The sequence below is a fragment of the Bufo gargarizans genome, chromosome 1, assembly GCF_014858855.1.
Source record: "Bufo gargarizans isolate SCDJY-AF-19 chromosome 1, ASM1485885v1, whole genome shotgun sequence".
Taxonomy (NCBI): Eukaryota; Metazoa; Chordata; class Amphibia; order Anura; family Bufonidae; genus Bufo; species Bufo gargarizans.
The window spans coordinates 315,693,813-315,714,622 of record NC_058080.1 but is presented as its reverse complement, the minus strand read 5'-3'; the positions used below and the strand labels follow the sequence as shown (position 1 = coordinate 315,714,622).

The 20,810-nt window shown below is 42.7% G+C and overlaps 1 protein-coding gene across 2 annotated transcripts in view; it reads right to left on the bottom strand.

Annotated features, from left to right (window-relative positions):
- TMPRSS9 (transmembrane serine protease 9) overlaps nt 1–20,810 on the bottom strand; it is a 239,511-nt gene that overhangs the window by 81,326 nt on the left and 137,375 nt on the right. For both annotated transcript variants that reach the window (XM_044305598.1, XM_044305607.1), the window contains exons 7-10: nt 18,721–18,759; nt 17,187–17,300; nt 15,022–15,193; nt 13,770–14,044 (exon numbers count right to left, since the gene is read on the bottom strand). In XM_044305598.1, coding sequence (XP_044161533.1) covers nt 13,770–14,044; nt 15,022–15,193; nt 17,187–17,300; nt 18,721–18,759 — 600 coding nt within the window. The remainder of the gene's footprint in view (nt 1–13,769; nt 14,045–15,021; nt 15,194–17,186; nt 17,301–18,720; nt 18,760–20,810) is intronic.

The following is a 20,810-nucleotide window of genomic DNA, read 5'->3' as shown; positions in this document are numbered from 1 at the left end:
CCAAGTTTGGGGAACCTGCCATTAACAGTCTAAGAGCAGCGGCAGTTTGAATTTTTCCCATTTAAACAAATGGCTGAAATTTGATTGGCCGTTGTAGACTCCGCCCACTTTTTTATAAATTTTTGAATCCAGTCACCCAATGACCTACGGTGCCAAGTTTGGGTATTCTGGCTTAAATACTGTGAGAATGACAGCAATTTAAAGGTTTCTCATTAAAGTTAATAGGGAAAATCTGATTTGTTGTTGTTGGCTCCGCCCACTTTTCAAATTTTTGAATCCAAAGTAATCTATCACCTGATTTCAGCGATTTGAAGCCCCTGACATCAATCATGGCAGCATTTTTCAATTTTCTGAATTTTTTTTTTTCCATATTGAAATCAATGAAAGAAATCTGATTGGTTGTTTTTGGCCCCGCCCACTTTTCAAAATTTTAATCCTAATCCTAAATTGTCCAACTGTACCACGTTTGGGAAACCTGCCATTAACAGTCTAAGAGCAGCGGCAGTTTGAATTTTTCCCATTTAAACAAATGGCTGAAATTTGATTGGCCGTTGTAGACTCCGCCCACTTTTTCATTATTTTTTGAATCCAGTCACCCAATGACCTACGGTGCCAAGTTTGGGTATTCTGGCTTAAATACTGTGAGAATGACAGCAATTTAAAGGTTTCTTATTGAAGTCAATAGGGAAAATCTGATTGGTTGTTTGTAGCTCCGCCCACTTTTTAATGTCCCCAAAATGTGACAGAAATTTCCAGGTTGACCCCATGACTGAGTGACCCAAGTTTGGTGAGTTTCACTCCGAAGCTGTATGAGTGACAAACGTTTGCATTTTTCCAATAAAACTCTATGGGAGAAAAAAAGAGGTTTTCGGGGGCCCGCCACAGGGGCCCGGAGGGAGGGATCGGTTAACAAAGCACAAGCAAGATAGTCGGGTATGTGCCGACCAAGGGTGCAAAGTTCGGTATTTATACTCCTAAATCTGTGGGAGGAGTAGCAATTTGAACGTCTCATTGTAGTCAATGGGGAGAATTTGATTGGTTCTGTGTGGCCCCGCCCAAATTTTCGGGTCTCCGAAATGTGCTAACAAATTGCGCGTTGACCCCATGACTAAGTGACCCAAGTTTGGTGACTTTAGTTTAAAATCTGTGCGACTGGGAGCGATTTGAAAATTTTCCCTGTCAAAGTCAATGGGAAAAACTTGGATTTTGGGGGCCCTGTCCCAGGGGCCCGGAGGGTGGGATCGGGTAACAAAGCACAAGCAAGGTACTCGGGTGGGTGCCGACCAAGTCTGCAAAGTTTGGAATTTGTACTCCTAAAAATGTGGGAGGAGTAGCGATTTGAAGGTCTCATTATAGTCAATGGGGAGATTTTGATTGGTTCTGTGTGGCCCCGCCTACATTTTGGGGTCCCCGAAATGTGCCAAAAATTTTCGGGTTGAGCCCATGACTAAGTGACCCAAGTTTGGTGACTTTAGCCTCAAAGCCTGGCGAGTGGGAGCGATTTGAAAATTTACCCTGTCAAAGTCTATGGGAAAAAAGGGGGCTTCCGGGGCCCGCCACGGGGGCCCCGGGGGTGGGATCGCTCCACAAAGTAATAGCAATCCGATCGGGAACAATCTGCACGTTTTGGTAAATTTTTGTCTATGTAGTGTAAAAACTGTGGGAGGAGTTAGGGTGGCAAATTTGGCTATAATAAGAATAAGAATAATATATATGTGAGATAACAGTATGTGGTCTTGCTATGCAAGAACACATAATAAGAATAACTAGAAAAGGTACAATTTCTGGGGAAATTGTGTGATGTGTTCTTGCCTCCACCAGTAGCTTACAACTGGAGTGGGCGGAGTAACTGGGTGGATTGTAGACTCCGCCCACTTTTATAAATTTTGACCTTTGTCTCACACTAACCCACCCTGCCGAGTTTGGGTGCTGTGGCTTAAATACTGTGAGAATGTCAGCTGTTTAAATGTTTCTTATTGAAGTCAATAGGGAAAATCTGATTGGTTGTTTGTGGCTCCGCCCACTTTTTAGCGTCCCCAAAATGAGATATACATTGGCACAGTCCTCCAGTGACCAACTGTGCCAAGTTTCAGAACCCTGCCATTAACAGTCTAAGAGCAGCGGCAGTTTGAATTTTTCCCATTTAAACAAATGGCTGAAATTTGATTGGCCGTTGTAGACTCCGCCCACTTTTTTGTAAATTTTTGAATCCAGTCACCCAATGACCTACGGTGCCAAGTTTGGGTATTCTGGCTTAAATACTGTGAGAATGACAGCAATTTAAAGGTTTCTCATTGAAGTCAATAGGGAAAATCTGATTTGTTGTTGTTGGCTCCGCCCACTTTTTAAATTTTTGAATCCAAAGTAATCTATCACCTGATTTCAGAGATTTGAAGCCCCTGACATCAATCATGGCAGCATTTTTCAATTTTCTTAAATTTTTTTTTTCCATATTGAAATCTATGAAAGAAATCTGATTGGTTGTTTTTGGCCCCGCCCACTTTTCAAAATTTTAATCCTAATCCTAAATTGTCCAACTGTACCAAGTTTGGGAAACCTGCCATTAACAGTCTAAGAGCAGCGGCAGTTTGAAGTTTTCCCATTTAAACAAATGGCTGAAATTTGATTGGCCGTTGTAGACTCCGCCCACTTTTTCATAATTTTTTGAATCCAGTCACCCAATGACCTACGGTGCCAAGTTTGGGTATTCTGGCTTAAATATTGTGAGAACGACAGCAATTTAAAATTTTCTCATTGAAGTACAATAGGGAAAATCTGATTGGTTGTTTGTAGCTCCGCCCACTTTTTAATGTCCCCAAAATGTGACAGAAATTTTCAGGTTGACCCCATGACTAAGTGACCCAAGTTTGGTGAGTTTCACTCCGAAGCTGTATGAGTGACAAACGTTTGCATTTTTCCAATAATACTCTATGGGAGAAAAAAAGAGGTTTTCGGGGACCCGCCCCAGGGGCCCGGAGGGTGGGATCGGTTAACAAAGCACAAGCAAGATCCTCGGGTGTGTGCCGACCAAGGGTGCAAAGTTCGATATTTATACTCCTAAATCTGTGGGAGGAGTAGCAATTTGAACGTCTCATTATAGTCAATGGGGAGAATTTGATTGGTTCTGTGTGGCCCCGCCCACTTTTTCGGGTCTCCGAAATGTTCTAACAAATTGCGCATTGACCCCATGACTAAGTGACCCAAGTTTGGTGACTTTAGTTTAAAATCTGTGCGACTGGGAGAGATTTGAAAATTGTCCCTGTCAAAGTCAATGGGAAAAACATGGATTTTGGGGGCCCTGTCCCAGGGGCCCGGAGGGTGGGATCGGGTAACAAAGCACAAGCAAGGTACTCGGGTGGGTGCCGACCAAGTCTGCAAAGTTTGGAATTTGTACTCCTAAAAATGTGGGAGGAGTAGCAATTTGAAGGTCTCATTATAGTCAATGGGGAGAATTTTGATTGGTTCTGTGTGGCCCCGCCCACTTTTTGGGGTCCCCGAAATGTGCCCAAAATTTTCGGGTTGACTCCATGACTAAGTGACCCAAGTTTGGTGACTTTAGCGTCAAAGCCTGGCGAGTGGGAGCGATTTGAAAATTTACCCTGTCAAAGTCTATGGGAAAAAAAGGGGGCTTCCGGGGCCCGCCACGGGGGCCCCGGGGGTGGGATCGCTCCACAAAGTAATAGCAATCCGATCGGGAACAATCTGCACGTTTTGGTAAATTTTTGTCTATGTAGTGTAAAAACTGTGGGAGGAGTTAGGGTGGCAAATTTGGCTATAATAAGAATAAGAATAAGAACTAGAAAAGGTACAATTTCTGGGGAAATTGTGTGATGTGTTCTTGCCTCCACCAGTAGCTTACAACTGGAGTGGGCGGAGTAACTGGGTGGAGTGTAGACTCCGCCCACTTTTATAAATTTTGACCTTTGTCTCACACTGACCCACCCTGCCGAGTTTGGGTGCTGTGAGAATGACAGCTGTTTAAAGGTTTCTTATTGAAGTCAATAGGGAAAATCTGATTGGTTGTTTGTGGCTCCGCCCACTTTTTAGCATCCCCAAAATGAGATATACATTGGCACAGTCCTCCAGTGACCAACTGTGCCAAGTTTCAGAACCCTGCCATTAACAGTCTAAGAGCAGCGGCAGTTTGGAATTTTCCCCATTTAAACAAATGGCTGAAATTTGATTGGCCGTTGTAGACTCTGCCCACTTTTTATTATTTTTTGAATCCAGTCACCCAATGACCTACTGTGCCAAGTTTGGGTATTCTGGCTTAAATACTGTGAGAATGACAGCAATTTAAAGGTTTCTCATTGAAGTCAATAGGGAAAATCTGATTTGTTGTTGTTGGCTCCGCCCACTTTTTAAATTTTTGAATCCAAAGTAATCTATCACCTGATTTCAGAGATTTGAAGCCCCTGACATCAATCATGGCAGCATTTTTCAATTTTCTGAATTTTTTTTTTTCCATATTGAAATCAATGAAAGAAATCTGATTGGTTGTTTTTGGCCCCGCCCACTTTTCAAAATTTTAATCCTAATCCTAAATTGTCCAACTGTACCAAGTTTGGGGAACCTGCCATTAACAGTCTAAGAGCAGCGGCAGTTTGAATTTTTCCCATTTAAACAAATGGCTGAAATTTGATTGGCCGTTGTAGACTCCGCCCACTTTTTATAAATTTTTGAATCCAGTCACCCAATGACCTACGGTGCCAAGTTTGGGTATTCTGGCTTAAATACTGTGAGAATGACAGCAATTTAAAGGTTTCTCATTGAAGTCAATAGGGAAAATCTGATTTGTTGTTGTTGGCTCCGCCCACTTTTTAAATTTTTGAATCCAAAGTAATCTATCACCTGATTTCAGCGATTTGAAGCCCCTGACATCAATCATGGCAGCATTTTTCAATTTTCTGAAATTTTTTTTTTCCATATTGAAATCAATGAAAGAAATCTGATTGGTTGTTTTTGGCCCCGCCCACTTTTCAAAATTTTAATCCTAATCCTAAATTGTCCAACTGTACCAAGTTTGGGAAACCTGCCATTAACAGTCTAAGAGCAGCGGCAGTTTGAATTTTTCCCATTTAAACAAATGGCTGAAATTTGATTGGCCGTTGTAGACTCCGCCCACTTTTTCATTATTTTTTGAATCCAGTCACCCAATGACCTACGGTGCCAAGTTTGGGTATTCTGGCTTAAATACTGTGAGAATGACAGCAATTTAAAGGTTTCTTATTGAAGTCAATAGGGAAAATCTGATTGGTTGTTTGTAGCTCCGCCCACTTTTTAATGTCCCCAAAATGTGACAGAAATTTCAGGTTGACCCCATGACTGAGTGACCCAAGTTTGGTGAGTTTCACTCCGAAGCTGTATGAGTGACAAACGTTTGCATTTTTCCAATAAAACTCTATGGGAGAAAAAAAGAGGTTTTCGGGGGCCCGCCCCAGGGGCCCGGAGGGTGGGATCGGTTAACAAAGCACAAGCAAGATACTCGGGTATGTGCCGACCAAGGGTGCAAAGTTCGGTATTTATACTCCTAAATCTGTGGGAGGAGTAGCAATTTGAACGTCTCATTGTAGTCAATGGGGAGAATTTGATTGGTTCTGTGTGGCCCCGCCCACATTTTCGGGTCTCCGAAATGTGCTAACAAATTGCGCGTTGACCCCATGACTAAGTGACCCAAGTTTGGTGACTTTAGTTTAAAATCTGTGCGACTGGGAGCGATTTGAAAATTGTCCCTGTCAAAGTCAATGGGAAAAACATGGATTTTGGGGGCCCTGTCCCAGGGGCCCGGAGGGTGGGATCGGGTAACAAAGCACAAGCAAGGTACTCGGGTGGGTGCCGACCAAGTCTGCAAAGTTTGGAATTTGTACTCCTAAAAATGTGGGAGGAGTAGCAATTTGAAGGTCTCATTATAGTCAATGGGGAGATTTTGATTGGTTCTGTGTGGCCCCGCCCACTTTTTGGGGTCCCCGAAATGTGCCCAAAATTTTCGGGTTGACTCCATGACTAAGTGACCCAAGTTTGGTGACTTTAGCGTCAAAGCCTGGCGAGTGGGAGCGATTTGAAAATGTACCCTGTCAAAGTCTATGGGAAAAAAGGGGGCTTCCGGGGCCCGCCACGGGGGCCCCGGGGGTGGGATCGCTCCACAAAGTAATAGCAATCCGATCGGGTACAATCTGCACGTTTTGGTAAATTTTTGTCTATGTAGTGTAAAAACTGTGGGAGGAGTTAGGGTGGCAAATTTGGCTATAATAAGAAGAATAACTAGAAAAGGTACAATTTCTGGGGAAATTGTGTGATGTGTTCTTGCCTCCACCAGTAGCTTACAACTGGAGTGGGCGGAGTAACTGGGTGGAGTGTAGACTCCGCCCACTTTTATAAATTTTGACCTTTGTCTCACACTGACCCACCCTGCCGAGTTTGGGTGCTGTGAGAATGACAGCTGTTTAAAGGTTTCTTATTGAAGTCAATAGGGAAAATCTGATTGGTTGTTTGTGGCTCCGCCCACTTTTTAGCATCCCCAAAATGAGATATACATTGGCACAGTCCTCCAGTGACCAACTGTGCCAAGTTTCGGAACCCTGCCATTAACAGTCTAAGAGCAGCGGCAGTTTAGAATTTTTCCCATTTAAACAAATGGCTGAAATTTGATTGGCCGTTGTAGACCCCGCCCACTTTTTAATTTTTTTTTGACCCCAGTCACCCAATGACCTACGGTGCCAAGTTTGGGTATTCTGACTTAAATATTGTGAGAATGACAGCAATTTAAAGGTTTCTCATTGAAGTCAATAGGGAAAATCTGATTTGTTGTTGTTGGCTCCGCCCACTTTTTAAATTTTTGAATCCAAATTAATCTATCACCTGATTTCAGAGATTTGAAGCCCCTGACATCAATCATGGAAGCATTTTTCAATTTTCTGCATTTTTTTTTTCCACATTGAAATCAATGAAAGAAATCTGATTGGTTGTTTTTGGCCCCGCCCACTTTTCAAAATTTTAATCCTAATCCTAAATTGTCCAACTGTACCAAGTTTGGGGAACCTGCCATTAACAGTCTAAGAGCAGCGGCAGTTTGAATTTTTCCCATTTAAACAAATGGCTGAAATTTGATTGGCCGTTGTAGACTCCGCCCACTTTTTTATAAATTTTTGAATCCAGTCACCCAATGACCTACGGTGCCAAGTTTGGGTATTCTGGCTTAAATACTGTGAGAATGACAGCAATTTAAAGGTTTCTCATTAAAGTTAATAGGGAAAATCTGATTTGTTGTTGTTGGCTCCGCCCACTTTTTAAATTTTTGAATCCAAAGTAATCTATCACCTGATTTCAGCGATTTGAAGCCCCTGACATCAATCATGGCAGCATTTTTCAATTTTCTGAATTTTTTTTTTCCATATTGAAATCAATGAAAGAAATCTGATTGGTTGTTTTTGGCCCCGCCCACTTTTCAAAATTTTAATCCTAATCCTAAATTGTCCAACTGTACCAAGTTTGGGAAACCTGCCATTAACAGTCTAAGAGCAGCGGCAGTTTGAATTTTTCCCATTTAAACAAATGGCTGAAATTTGATTGGCCGTTGTAGACTCCGCCCACTTTTTCATTATTTTTTGAATCCAGTCACCCAATGACCTACGGTGCCAAGTTTGGGTATTCTGGCTTAAATACTGTGAGAATGACAGCAATTTAAAGGTTTCTTATTGAAGTCAATAGGGAAAATCTGATTGGTTGTTTGTAGCTCCGCCCACTTTTTAATGTCCCCAAAATGTGACAGAAATTTCCAGGTTGACCCCATGACTGAGTGACCCAAGTTTGGTGAGTTTCACTCCGAAGCTGTATGAGTGACAAACGTTTGCATTTTTCCAATAAAACTCTATGGGAGAAAAAAAGAGGTTTTCGGGGGCCCGCCCCAGGGGCCCGGAGGGTAGGGATCGGTTAACAAAGCACAAGCAAGATACTCGGGTATGTGCCGACCAAGGGTGCAAAGTTCGGTATTTATACTCCTAAATCTGTGGGAGGAGTAGCAATTTGAACGTCTCATTGTAGTCAATGGGGAGAATTTGATTGGTTCTGTGTGGCCCCGCCCAAATTTTCGGGTCTCCGAAATGTGCTAACAAATTGCGCGTTGACCCCATGACTAAGTGACCCAAGTTTGGTGACTTTAGTTTAAAATCTGTGCGACTGGGAGCGATTTGAAAATTGTCCCTGTCAAAGTCAATGGGAAAAACTTGGATTTTGGGGGCCCTGTCCCAGGGGCCCGGAGGGTGGGATCGGGTAACAAAGCACAAGCAAGGTACTCGGGTGGGTGCCGACCAAGTCTGCAAAGTTTGGAATTTGTACTCCTAAAAATGTGGGAGGAGTAGCGATTTGAAGGTCTCATTATAGTCAATGGGGAGATTTTGATTGGTTCTGTGTGGCCCCGCCTACATTTTGGGGTCCCCGAAATGTGCCAAAAATTTTCGGGTTGACTCCATGACTAAGTGACCCAAGTTTGGTGACTTTAGCCTCAAAGCCTGGCGAGTCGGAGCGATTTGAAAATGTACCCTGTCAAAGTCTAAGGGAAAAAAGGGGGCTTCCGGGGCCCGCCACGGGGGCCCCGGGGGTGGGATCGCTCCACAAAGTAATAGCAATCCGATCGGGCACAATCTGCACGTTTTGGTAAATTTTTGTCTATGTAGTGTAAAAACTGTGGGAGGAGTTAGGGTGGCAAATTTGGCTATAATAAGAAGAATAACTAGAAAAGGTACAATTTCTGGGGAAATTGTGTGATGTGTTCTTGCCTCCACCAGTAGCTTACAACTGGAGTGGGCGGAGTAACTGGGTGGAGTGTAGACTCCGCCCACTTTTATAAATTTTGACCTTTGTCTCACACTGACCCACCCTGCCGAGTTTGGGTGCTGTGAGAATGACAGCTGTTTAAAGGTTTCTTATTGAAGTCAATAGGGAAAATCTGATTGGTTGTTTGTGGCTCCGCCCACTTTTTAGCATCCCCAAAATGAGATATACATTGGCACAGTCCTCCAGTGACCAACTGTGCCAAGTTTCGGAACCCTGCCATTAACAGTCTAAGAGCAGCGGCAGTTTGAATTTTTCCCATTTAAACAAATGGCTGAAATTTGATTGGCCGTTGTAGACCCCGCCCACTTTTTAATTTTTTTTGACCCCAGTCACCCAATGACCTACGGTGCCTAGTTTGGGTATTCTGACTTAAATACTGTGAGAATGACAGCAATTTAAAAGTTTCTCATTGAAGTCAATAGGGAAAATCTGATTGGTGGTTTGTAGCTCCGCCCACTTTTTAATGTCCCCCAAAATGTGACAGAAATTTTCAGGTTGACCCCATGACTAAGTGACCCAAGTTTGGTGACTTTAGTTTAAAATCTGTGCGACTGGGAGCGATTTGAAAATTGTCCCTGTCAAAGTCAATGGGAAAAACATGGATTTTGGGGGCCCTGTCCCAGGGGCCCGGAGGGTGGGATCGGGTAACAAAGCACAAGCAAGGTACTCGGGTGGGTGCCGACCAAGTCTGCAAAGTCTGGAATTTGTACTCCTAAAAATGTGGGAGGAGTAGCAATTTGAAGTTCTCATTAAAGTCAATGGGGAGATTTTGATTGGTTCTGTATGGCCCCGCCCACTTTTTGGGGTCCCCGAAATGTGCCCAAAATTTTCGGGTTGACTCCATGACTAAGTGACCCAAGTTTGGTGACTTTAGCGTCAAAGCCTGGCGAGTGGGAGCGATTTGAAAATTTACCCTGTCAAAGTCTATGGGAAAAAAGGGGGCTTCCGGGGCCCGCCACGGGGGCCCCGGGGGTGGGATCGCTCCACAAAGTAATAGCAATCCGATCGGGTACAATCTGCACGTTTTGGTAAATTTTTGTCTATGTAGTGTAAAAACTGTGGGAGGAGTTAGGGTGGCAAATTTGGCTATAATAATAATATATATGTGAGATAACAGTATGTGGTCTTGCTATGCAATAACACATAATGATACTGGATGTAGAGGAATTATTTCATTTGATCTGATATGGTCTGTTGTATACTGTATTAGATGCTTGATAAAAAAAAATATTTTTGAAAAAGAATATAAGAAATATCTGAATAAGATTTTTTACTTGGGAGAAAACTGAAAATTAAGGACATATACTGCATTCACGGGATTATGCATTATTTATGCAGACCCTGTTTAAATTAGGGGCTGTTCACATCTCATTTTTGCTTTAAGACAAGCGGATATATTTGTAAACATTAAAAAAATATTGAAAGGTATCACCCTTCAATATACCCATAGACTACAAATGAGCAAATGCAGTTCAATAGTGCATTCTTCTGACTCCGTTTATTACGGTTTATGTTTCGGTACGTTTTTTTAAGGACAGAATAGCATAGCATACCACCCTTTACTGTCCTGCAAATAAAGTATAGAAACACAAAGGTTTCTTTGCAGTCAATGAGAGTGGGATGGAAACTTACAACATTATGCTGCCATCCTTTAAACGCATAATTTATTTTTGTATGATGCCTTTAAATCTTCATTTACAAAAAGAAAGCCTTCACAAAAACAAGTATACTTTTAAAAAAAAAAACACAAATGTATTGAAATAAATGCACAAATGCATCAAATGTATAAGTAAAAAAAAAAGGAAAAACCACAAAATTGCATACAATTGTATACTTTTTTTCATGTATCTGTAGTGTCCCACTAGGTAGGGGTGGGCACTACACAAGGGTCAATTGGGTCACGTGTTACTCCTGCTCATAAGGGACAGTGATATTGTATTTAACTATGCATTTAATGTATTTTTCAGTGTTTTACATGTTGTGTTTCCCTGTTATATGATCAGCAGGCCTATTGGGGTGTAGTTAGGCATCCCAGACACTAGAGGGAGATAGGGAGCCCCTAGTATAAATGTCCAGGCCCAGACAGGGAGGGGTCAGGTCATAGTAGTAGGAATGGACCTCCTGGGAGTAACCTGCAGCATCCCTCACAACAGGAACAATACAACCAGCTCAGATAAGTAAGCTGATGGGCAGAGGTACTATAAGATAGAAGCAAGGGTCAATACGGGAGGAAGATTTATTACCAAGGATTAAAGCCAGCAATTAGGCATCCGGGCCTTGGGATCCAGCCAGCTAGAATAGCTGAGGGGATAGTGCAGCATAGTACTGCGAAGCATTAACTGTTTACCCTCCAAGTATCTTGCAAGATTCATACCTGCCATATTGTGAAGTAAGCCTGCTGTGGCATTTGTGATATAAGGGACTGCATCATCATCAACTGTCTGTACAAAGTTGGACTGTTTCCCAAGTAAAGCAACGTTTGGTTTACCATACCATCTGTGTACTCCATTACTACTCCTATAAATCGGTATGCCACTGGCGTCACGATCCTTAAAGGGACCATGGCTCAGGCACTCAAAATACCTGCAACATCCAGGGCACCTCACACACCATCAGTCCAGGTCCCTATTTACAGAGTGTGCCCCAGAGGAACTTGTGTCTACCTCTCCTTCACTGCCGCATGCCTGCCCAGGGTTCTCCTCTAAAAAGTGAGTAACCCTCGATTGCCCATAACCGTGACCTCACTATCGCTATACCCTGCAGGTCTGGCGTGCTGCATATGTCTAGCGAACACATTAAATATATATAAATAGTAAAAGGGTTTACCTATAAATCAGTTTAGATATGGAGGGGATCTGTCAGAGAATCTGTCACTATAGACAGGTTCCCTTGTTTCAAATATCTACTGTTGGCTTCTTTTCTGCTTGTCAAAACGATTAAAACATTTGCTGTATGTGGCATATTTAGGTGGACAGTTTTCAAGAGAAAGACTCATGGGATAAGTCGGTCTATTAAAAGAAATAGGTATACTTTAACAAACACTAGAAAGATATAGGTCAACTTTAAAGGGGTTATCTTATATATATTTTAAATATAACATGCTGGCCGCTGTCAGTTATCATTCCTTAGCGCATTGTCACATACTACATATTATAATGGCATTTAAAGGGTTTTTCTGGGACTTAAATATTGATGACTTGTCCTCAAGATACGTCATCAGTATCAGATTGGTGGGCATCCACCTACCGACACACCATGCCGTACAGCCATTTGAGGAGGCAATTTCACTCAAGTGAGTGTCGTGTCCTCTTCCTAGGCCTGTGATGTTACATCTCTCAGTCAATGGCCTTTGTGCAACTCAGTCTCAATCAAGGGAATGGGATTGAGCTCCAATACCAAGCACAGCCACTATAAAATGTATGGCTCTGACCCTGTGCTTGGTATGAAGAGGTTCGCTCAAAGGCTGCAGCCCTTTCAAACAGCTTATCAGCAGGGGAACTGGGTGTTGAACCCCCACTGATCAGACACTGATGAACTATCCTTAGGAAAGGTTATCAATATTTGAACAGGTTTTCCGGGAGTACAGAACTGATCATCTATCCTCAGGAAATACCATCAATATCTCCACTCGGTGATGCAGCCTCTTCCTAGGCCAGTAATGTCACATTTATTGGTCACATGGCCTATGTGCAACTCAGTCCCGTATAAGTGAATGGGCCTGTGCTGCAATACCAAGCACATGCAAATAATGCTATACAATGTACGGCACTGTGTTTGCTATGCTCAGAAGAGGCCGTGATGCTAATTGAATCCCCATGACCTGGGAATAGGTTATCAAGATTGTACTCCTAGAAAACTAGTTTAAGTCCCAGAAAACCCCTAATCTGTATCAATATGCAGTAAGCTTCTATGTTTCTTCTAGTGGTGGCTTTAGGCAGCCAGCATCTTAGCCTAACATGGAGGTAAAAGCCTTCTGGAGTGACAGATTCGGGGAGGCCTTTAAACCGCAAGTTGTTCCTGCGCCCCCAATTATCTTGATCTTCTACCAGGGAATATAAGTGAGTCACAAGCGCTTGGCAGTGCCAGATATGTAGGGTATTTAGACCTACGTAAGAGAAAAAGAAGACACCAAGCACTATAAAGATATATTAAGTGGACCACAAATCAGGGTGTTAAAATGGGTAGAGTCACTTTAACAATAAATTAATACATTTGTACAATAGATGCCTTAAGACATTCCCCACACTGATGTCACGTTAATGTGCCTGTCTAAAGGTGTAATCGATGACCCTCTGAAAGCCTCGTTCATTGGGTAATAGATCGTTGGTGCAGTCACCTAAATCATCATTTGCCGTCAGCACATTGTGCTGTCTAATCATGCTCTGCTGCCTGCAAACAGTGATTTTGTATGGGGACGAGCGATGGCATTAGCAATTGCTCCTTTCCATACTGTGGAGGAGATCGCTGCATGTAAATGCATCGATCTCCTTCACTGACGAGCAGACGATTTTCGGGAAGAAACGCTTCCTTCCCAACATCTGCTCCATCGGCCCATGTAAAGAGGTCTTAAGAAACTCTGGTCATATGAGAGGGCAAACTAAATATGACATAATGTTGGGATGGCATTTTCACATTGTGGTACCCTGGTGTGTTACATGCAATCATATTTCTCTATTTTTATCAGTTTGCATCAGTTTTAGCCAATGACAACGTGTCTTGTGGCTTGAAGCTACAGTATGCTGCATTGTGGTCTGTCTAAATCCTTCTATAACCACCATGGTTTACCTTTTGGTTTGTTACCAATGCAACTTTATGTTCCATTCAAAGATTATAACAACTGTCCAATATGTTATTAGGCATTGAACCTTAATTTCTGATTCTAATATTAACATTTGATTTCTCTATTCAGTAAAATGTCAGCATATTGTATATCTTACAGTTGTCCTCCTTGAGGTAGCCCCATCCTGTAATAATGCACTTCTTGCCCATGGGGAAGATGTGAGTGGAGTCTGGAAGGCAGATTGGTTGGGTGTATTTGTTGAAGCGTAATTCAGACTCCAGTTCCAGTACAGCCACATCATAATCTGCGGTGTCCGGGTCGTAAGAAGGATGCTTTACAATGCTTTTGATGGAGGCTTTCACTGTGCTGCTGTCTAAACCACTCAGAGATGTAGATCCTATGTAAGCCACCCATACAGCGGGATCCTGAAAACTGCAGAATACTTTTAAATACAGTATATCCTTAGCTTTATGGAGAAAAGTTTCTGATTACAGGAGTTAAAGGCAAACAGCCACCACAAATATAGAGCCTGATTCACATTGGCCCAGAGCCCAGGTAAGTGAGCCAGCACGGACATTTTTATTTAAACTTAAGCGGATCCTCTTGTTGTTTCTGTGCACCATGTTCATTATCTAGCGATAAAGCTGCTAATAATAATGATTCAAGGGGTTATCCCATTATGACACTCCACGGCATAAGGGATAAGTGATTGATTGTCTAAGATCTGACACTGTGTCTACCATTCCATTCAACTGTATGTGACTGTCAGAAATATCCAAGTGTATAGGGCATAAGTTGTCATAATGGGACCACCTCTTTAATGGATAATTCATCTAAATGTTCTGGTTAGCTGGACTGAGACTTTCCCTGCTTTAAGCTAAGGATTCTGAGTCTAATTATGAACCAGATGTGAAAGCCCTTAAAGAAAAGGTTCATATTTTGTGTACGGTCCCAATTCTTGATTGTTAATAGTTATTATTGTTAATAATCAAACTGAAGACTTCCTCTCTGTAGGACAGAACCATACAAAAAGTTTTCTCAGTCTTGGAGAAAAGCAGATGATGTCCTCCTGTGGGCAGGACCTGCTAATGTCATACAGCATGACTACAAAACTCTCCCATAAAATTGTGAAACAAATAAGGTGATACATTTCCTTTAAGACTCCACTAAGTTATGATGTATCTGTCAGGTTTCTGGATTTTTTCTGCTGGGTAGAATTTATCAGCAGAATATGCTATACTGTTCATCAAAAGCTTTCAAACAGAACCTAACCACCACTGTGAAAATACCATAAGCATATAACTTACATTTATTAAATAATTCTAATTTATTCCTATACCTCCATGTACTCATTGGCTACTACTACTAAACAAACCGTCGAATTAGATGTATAATCCAGCTATACTTACTCATTAAAGCAGTGAGCTGCTGAAACCAGCCACTTAGCACTTATTATGGTGGCTCCACAGAAGTGTTCATTGTTCTCTCTGAGGCTGACCTGCCATGGAAACTCTCCCTTTGAAGCATCTGACCCGCCAACTATTCTGTTGGCTTTTTGCATTGCTGGTCGAGTACCACAATCTGAAGTAGAAGTAAGAAGAGGGACCTAAGTAAATAGTCACCATTAAATAACTGAGTAAAGCCTGTATTACACTGGCTGATTGTCGGGCAGTTCATTGTTAACGAGTGTTCGCAGTGAACACGTGTTAATTGTGATCTGGCAGTCTAATACTGCCACCAAGTACCTAGTGAACGAGCTTATTCATGGGGCAATCCAGATTTTTAAGCTTGCTTGATGAGCGATGGCATAGTGATCTCTCCTCCCCACACTATGGAGAAGATTGGTGCATTTAATAGCAGCGGTCTACTCTGCTAGCGAGCAGGCGATTGCCAGGAAAGAATGGTTCCCTTCCGACAATCGCCTGCTAGATCACTTAATATAATAAAGCCTTAAAGAGGACCTTTCACCTGGAAAAACAATGTGAACTAAGTATGCTGACATGTAGAGCGGCGCCCGGGGATCTCACTGCACTTACTATTATCCCCGGGCGCCGCTCCGTTCTCCTGTTATGTCCTCCGGTATCTTCGCTCTGTAAGTTATAGTAGGCGGTGTCTGCCCCAGTCACCTGTCATCAACTTTATGCTGCCCATACTAACAGCAGAATAAAGTAGAGACAGGTGAGTTGATTTCAGAGGAAAAGAGTCCCGGCCACCTGAGAAGAGTCCTGGTTATTCATGAAGTCCTGCTCTCCTGCTCACCTGCTGATGACTGACAGTCTTCTACCTAGTTTTCTCCCTTTCTGTCTAGAAGAGAACTGCCAATCATCAGCAGATGGGTGAGAGAGCAGCAGATTAGGAATAACTATGACTCTTTTCAGGTAGATTTGACCCTTTTCCAGGCCTGTGCTGCAATGGTTATGATGCTGGTTCTCAGCAACCACTGACTTGTAGCTCACGAGTGACACACTGCTGAAATCACTGCCACTAACTTATGCTGCCCTCAGTGAGGTCAGTATACAGTCGATGATAGGTTCACTTTAAGGCCCCTTGCATGTCACAGTTAGGAGATCTACACTCTCATACATCTTCGATCAAAGAAGTAGCTCTCATCACAATGGAGAGCAGAAACATTTTCTATGGGTATATGCACATGGTGCATATTACAAGGGGCTCTTCTTCGCAGATTTTTTGTGGTTTTCACAGGATTTCTGTCCCAAAATCTGCATCAGTTGCTCATGGACTTTGTAGCGAATTTGCCCCAGATCTTACCCTTTGCATTGTAAATGGTGAAATCTACATCGAAAATATGCACAAACATACTGCAGATTTCAAAATCCACATCGCAGGTCAATTTCCACCCAAAAAATGGCCACACTGTGTACATGAGATAATGAAAATCTACTTAACTGGTACTGTATTACACTGCTGCTGTTCAACACGATGTGCTTATACCCTATAGAAAAATAAAGGAATGTTTGCCCTCTCCCTAGTGCTATAATCCGATCCTCTTTTTATGCCACGATCCTCCACTAATGGAATGTTTCAGCTCCAATGAGGCTTTCTCAAGCATGGAAGGTGTACAGGACAGCAGATCTCCCTAATGTGATGCGCAAGAGGCCTAACTGTTTAATTGAACTACGGAGCTCGAGGATAATTTATCATGCCCTGCATTCCAGAAATCTGGTTTTAAAAAGTCACAAAATATGGCTTTTCCTGCTTCCCACTTAATTGTATGCTACTGTAAATAGTGCCATTAGAAATTTTTAAAAAAAGTTATGGCATTGGGAGTAAAAACAAAAATGAAAAAAATGGAAAATTGGCCAGTCATTAAGGGATTAGGTAAATGGGATCCTGCAAAAAATAAAATAAAAAAAATGCATAATATGTTTTACAGTGGGAGTCAGTGGTGGACATATGTATGGATCTGTATGATATAAAGTTGCTTACATTGAGGCATAGAGATCAAGAGATTGAGCGTGACCAGAACATTGATAATTATAACACTGGGGTTTTCAAACGTGCATTATTTTCTGTGACAAATTTAGTGTCAGTTTTTTTTTTAATGCAAACTCACTGCAGTTCTTCTCATCTGATCCATCTTTGCAGTCGCGAACATTGTCACATTCTGGGTTTTGTTTTACAATGCATTGGCTGTTCTTGCAGGCAAATACTTGAGAAGGGCAACTTCCTGCGGAGGTAGCAACAAGCCAGCATATTAATGAAGAGCAAGGATTAAAATAGGGTTAAGTTAGCCATACACATAAAAGTCATCTGAACCCAGCAAATTTGCCAGCATAGACCATACAATTGACATATACTATATAGCCAAAAGTATTTGGATACTCTCCTAATTATCGAGTTAAGACATTTCAGCCAAATTCATTGCAAATATAAAGTTATAGGGTCGCTTGCCCTGTATTGAAATTAAACATGTGGCCTCAGAGTGCAGCATAAAACACTCTCATATAAGAACGGGAAAAATCGAGTGATCTGAGTGAATTCAAACAAGACACGGTCATCTGTGCTAGACTGCCTGGGGCCAGTGGGAAAAAGTCACCTGGTCAGGTGAATCCAGATTTCTGTTGCACCATGGTCATAAGAGGGTCAGAAGTTGGAGAACACAGCATGAATCACCGAACCCTCTTATTTAGGTGTCAAAAGTTCAGGCTAGTGGAGGTGCAGTAGTGGTTTGGGTAATATTCTTGGCACACCCTAGGTCTTCTGACACCTGTGGATGGACTTTAGGACAGTATGGCTTACCTAAGCATTGTGGCCAGCCATGTTCATCCCTTTATTGCAGCTGTTTACACTTTCAGCAGGACGATGCACCATGCTACAAGGCTCATATAGTCATAAATTAGTCCCAGGGACATGACAGCAAGTTCTCCTTGCTTCCCTGACTAGTATAAAAATAACAAATTAAGTCATACTCAGCTCCATGAACAAGGGGCACAGAACAAGGTTAAAAAAAAAATGGTTTGACACATTTGCTGTGTAGAACCTCAACCCATGAACATTATTGAGAAGAATTGGACTGCTAGCTAAACATTACTGGCAGACCTTATAAATGCTCTCTTGGCTCAATGGACAAGAGACACTCTAAAATCTTGCAGAAAGCCATAAGACAGTTCCAGTCACAAAAGGGGATCTCATTGTTTTGGGAATGGGACAACAAACGTGACCATGTGACCACATACTTTTGGCCATACAGTTTAGTATTTAGTCTGATGACAACAGGTATTTCTGTTAACACCATCATAAGCGTGTAAGCATGCATGATTATTTCAATAAGGAGATGAGAATAAGCACACCTATGGCACTGGTTTGGACGGTGAAATCTGAGGGACAGTCAGGAGGTCCCATTACACATGAAATAATCAGCTATAAATAAGCAAGTTCGAACAACTTTTATCTTAGTTATGTTACTTGCTTTAGTGTTACAGTTAGTAAACAGGCAGCCTAAGAGCAAATGGTGTGAAAAAGAGAAATTCGTTTAGATGCTATACCACCCAACAATCCATCTTTCAATAGTTTACATTCATAAACACTTTCTAGTTTGTGTAGTGTGCAAGGATAATAACACTAAGAGAAAAATATTATTATCTTACCTGACTTTAGGCCAATAGAATAGAAGGATAGCCCGTTATCTGAATTTAATGGGGAAAAAAAGGAAAGGGGTGAGTAAGAATGGCCACAAAAGGCGGGTACTGTATCTCAGTGCCAGCAATGGTTGGAGCATCTACACATTCTTTGCCCTCCTAGGCACAGCAAAGATGTTTGGCAGGAAATATCTGAGGCTTTGAATAGACATGAGACTTGATCACAGACTATATGCAGACACTTGATGGAGACTTGATCTCAGCGTAAATAAAAAGAAAAGGGTTTCCCCTTAAGGTCTCATTCAGACGGCTGTAGTGCTTTGTGGATCTGCAAAACACGCATACCGGCCATGTGCGTTCTGCAATTTATGGACCACACATGGCCACAACCATAATAGAAAATGCCTATTCTTGTCTGCGATTGCGGACAAGAATAGCACAAGTTCTATCTTTTCCGCTGAGTCGCGGAACGGAACCACGGATGTGGACGGCACACGATATGCTGTCAGCATCTTTTGAGGCCCCATTGAAATTAACGGGTCACCACCCGTTCCGCAAAATTGCGGAACGGATGCGGACTCATTCATATGGCCGTCTGAATCAGTCAAAAGGCTAGAGCTACACGGCAACATGTCGCGCAACATTTTTTATAATGATAGTAAATGGTGTCAAACTGTCCAATCAAAGTTCGATTTCTGTGCGGCTATCGCGTCTCAGTATGTCGCATGTCGTAGTGTGACACCATTGACTATCATTACAAAAAATATTACGCGACATGAATGTGTCTCAGTGTAGTTGTAATCTTTTTGTGCAGTTACATATATCGCCGTGTAGCCCTAGCCTTAGGCATCAAATAGGACACAAATGGAGAGTTTCTGTCATGATGTCTGTCATTTTATTGAACAAACAATTAAGCATGCCATGCTATTTTATCCAGGTTTTGATTATATATGCAATGGAGGCTCCTAATGGAGCCTCAGCCTGCAACACAAGTTAGGTCATTAGATTGCCCATTGTGTTTATTGATGGCTATATAGCCATCATTGGACACTTCATTTTCAATATAACAATACAGAGCTGCCACCTAGTGGCCTGTTTTGGTATATTCTACTAATAGCTGCCGAAGCCTGCTTGAGGCTTCGGGCCAGGGGTGTAGCTATAAATGACTGGGCCCCATAGCAAAAAAATATTATGGGCCCCCCTCCTGGATCTGCCACCCCCACATACCTCTCAGACCTCCCACCCCTTCCAGAGCTCCCACCCAAACACCCCTCCAGGACCCCCCACCCCAACATCCCCACACCCCTCCTAGGCCTCCCACACCCATCCTAAATCTCCCACCGCCAGTCCAAAGATATAATGATTCAGACATCAAGTGTCCTGCTCCCCCCCTCCTGCCTATATAATGGTCAAGACCTCCAGGTTCCTGCTTCCCCCTACTCCCCATATATAATGATCCAGACCTCCAGTGTCCTGCTCCCCCCTCCTCCCTATATAATGGTCCAGACCTCCAGGTTCCTGCTTCCCCCTACTCCCCATATATAATGGTCCAGACCTCCAGGATCCTGCTTCCCCCTAATCTGCATATATAATGGTCCAGACCTCCAGTGTCCTGTTCCCCCCTCCTCCCTATATAATGGTACAGACCTCCAGGGTCCTGCTTCCCCCTCCTCCCTAAATATAATGGTCCAGACCTCCAGGGTCCTGCTCCCCCCTAAATAGAATGGTCCAGACCTCCAGTGTCCTGTTGCCCCCTTCTTAAATATAATGGTCCAGACGTCCAGGGTCCTGCTCCCCCCTTCTCCTTAAATGTACTGGTCCAGACCTCCAGGGCCCTGCTCCCCCCTTCTTCTTAAATGTAATGGTCCAGACCTACAGGGTCCTGCTCGCCCCTCCTCCCTAGATATAATGGTCCAGGATACGCCACATTAATTATTGAAAAAAATAATAATTCTCAGCCGGCGGTCCGGGCCCCCAGTGGCGTAGGGCCCCATAGCCATTGCTATGGCTGCTATGGTGATCCCTACGCCCATGCTTCGGGCTGTTAGAGTAGTGTTACAAATTTCCCGATCTCAGCCGGGGAACGCTGTTACAGGAGC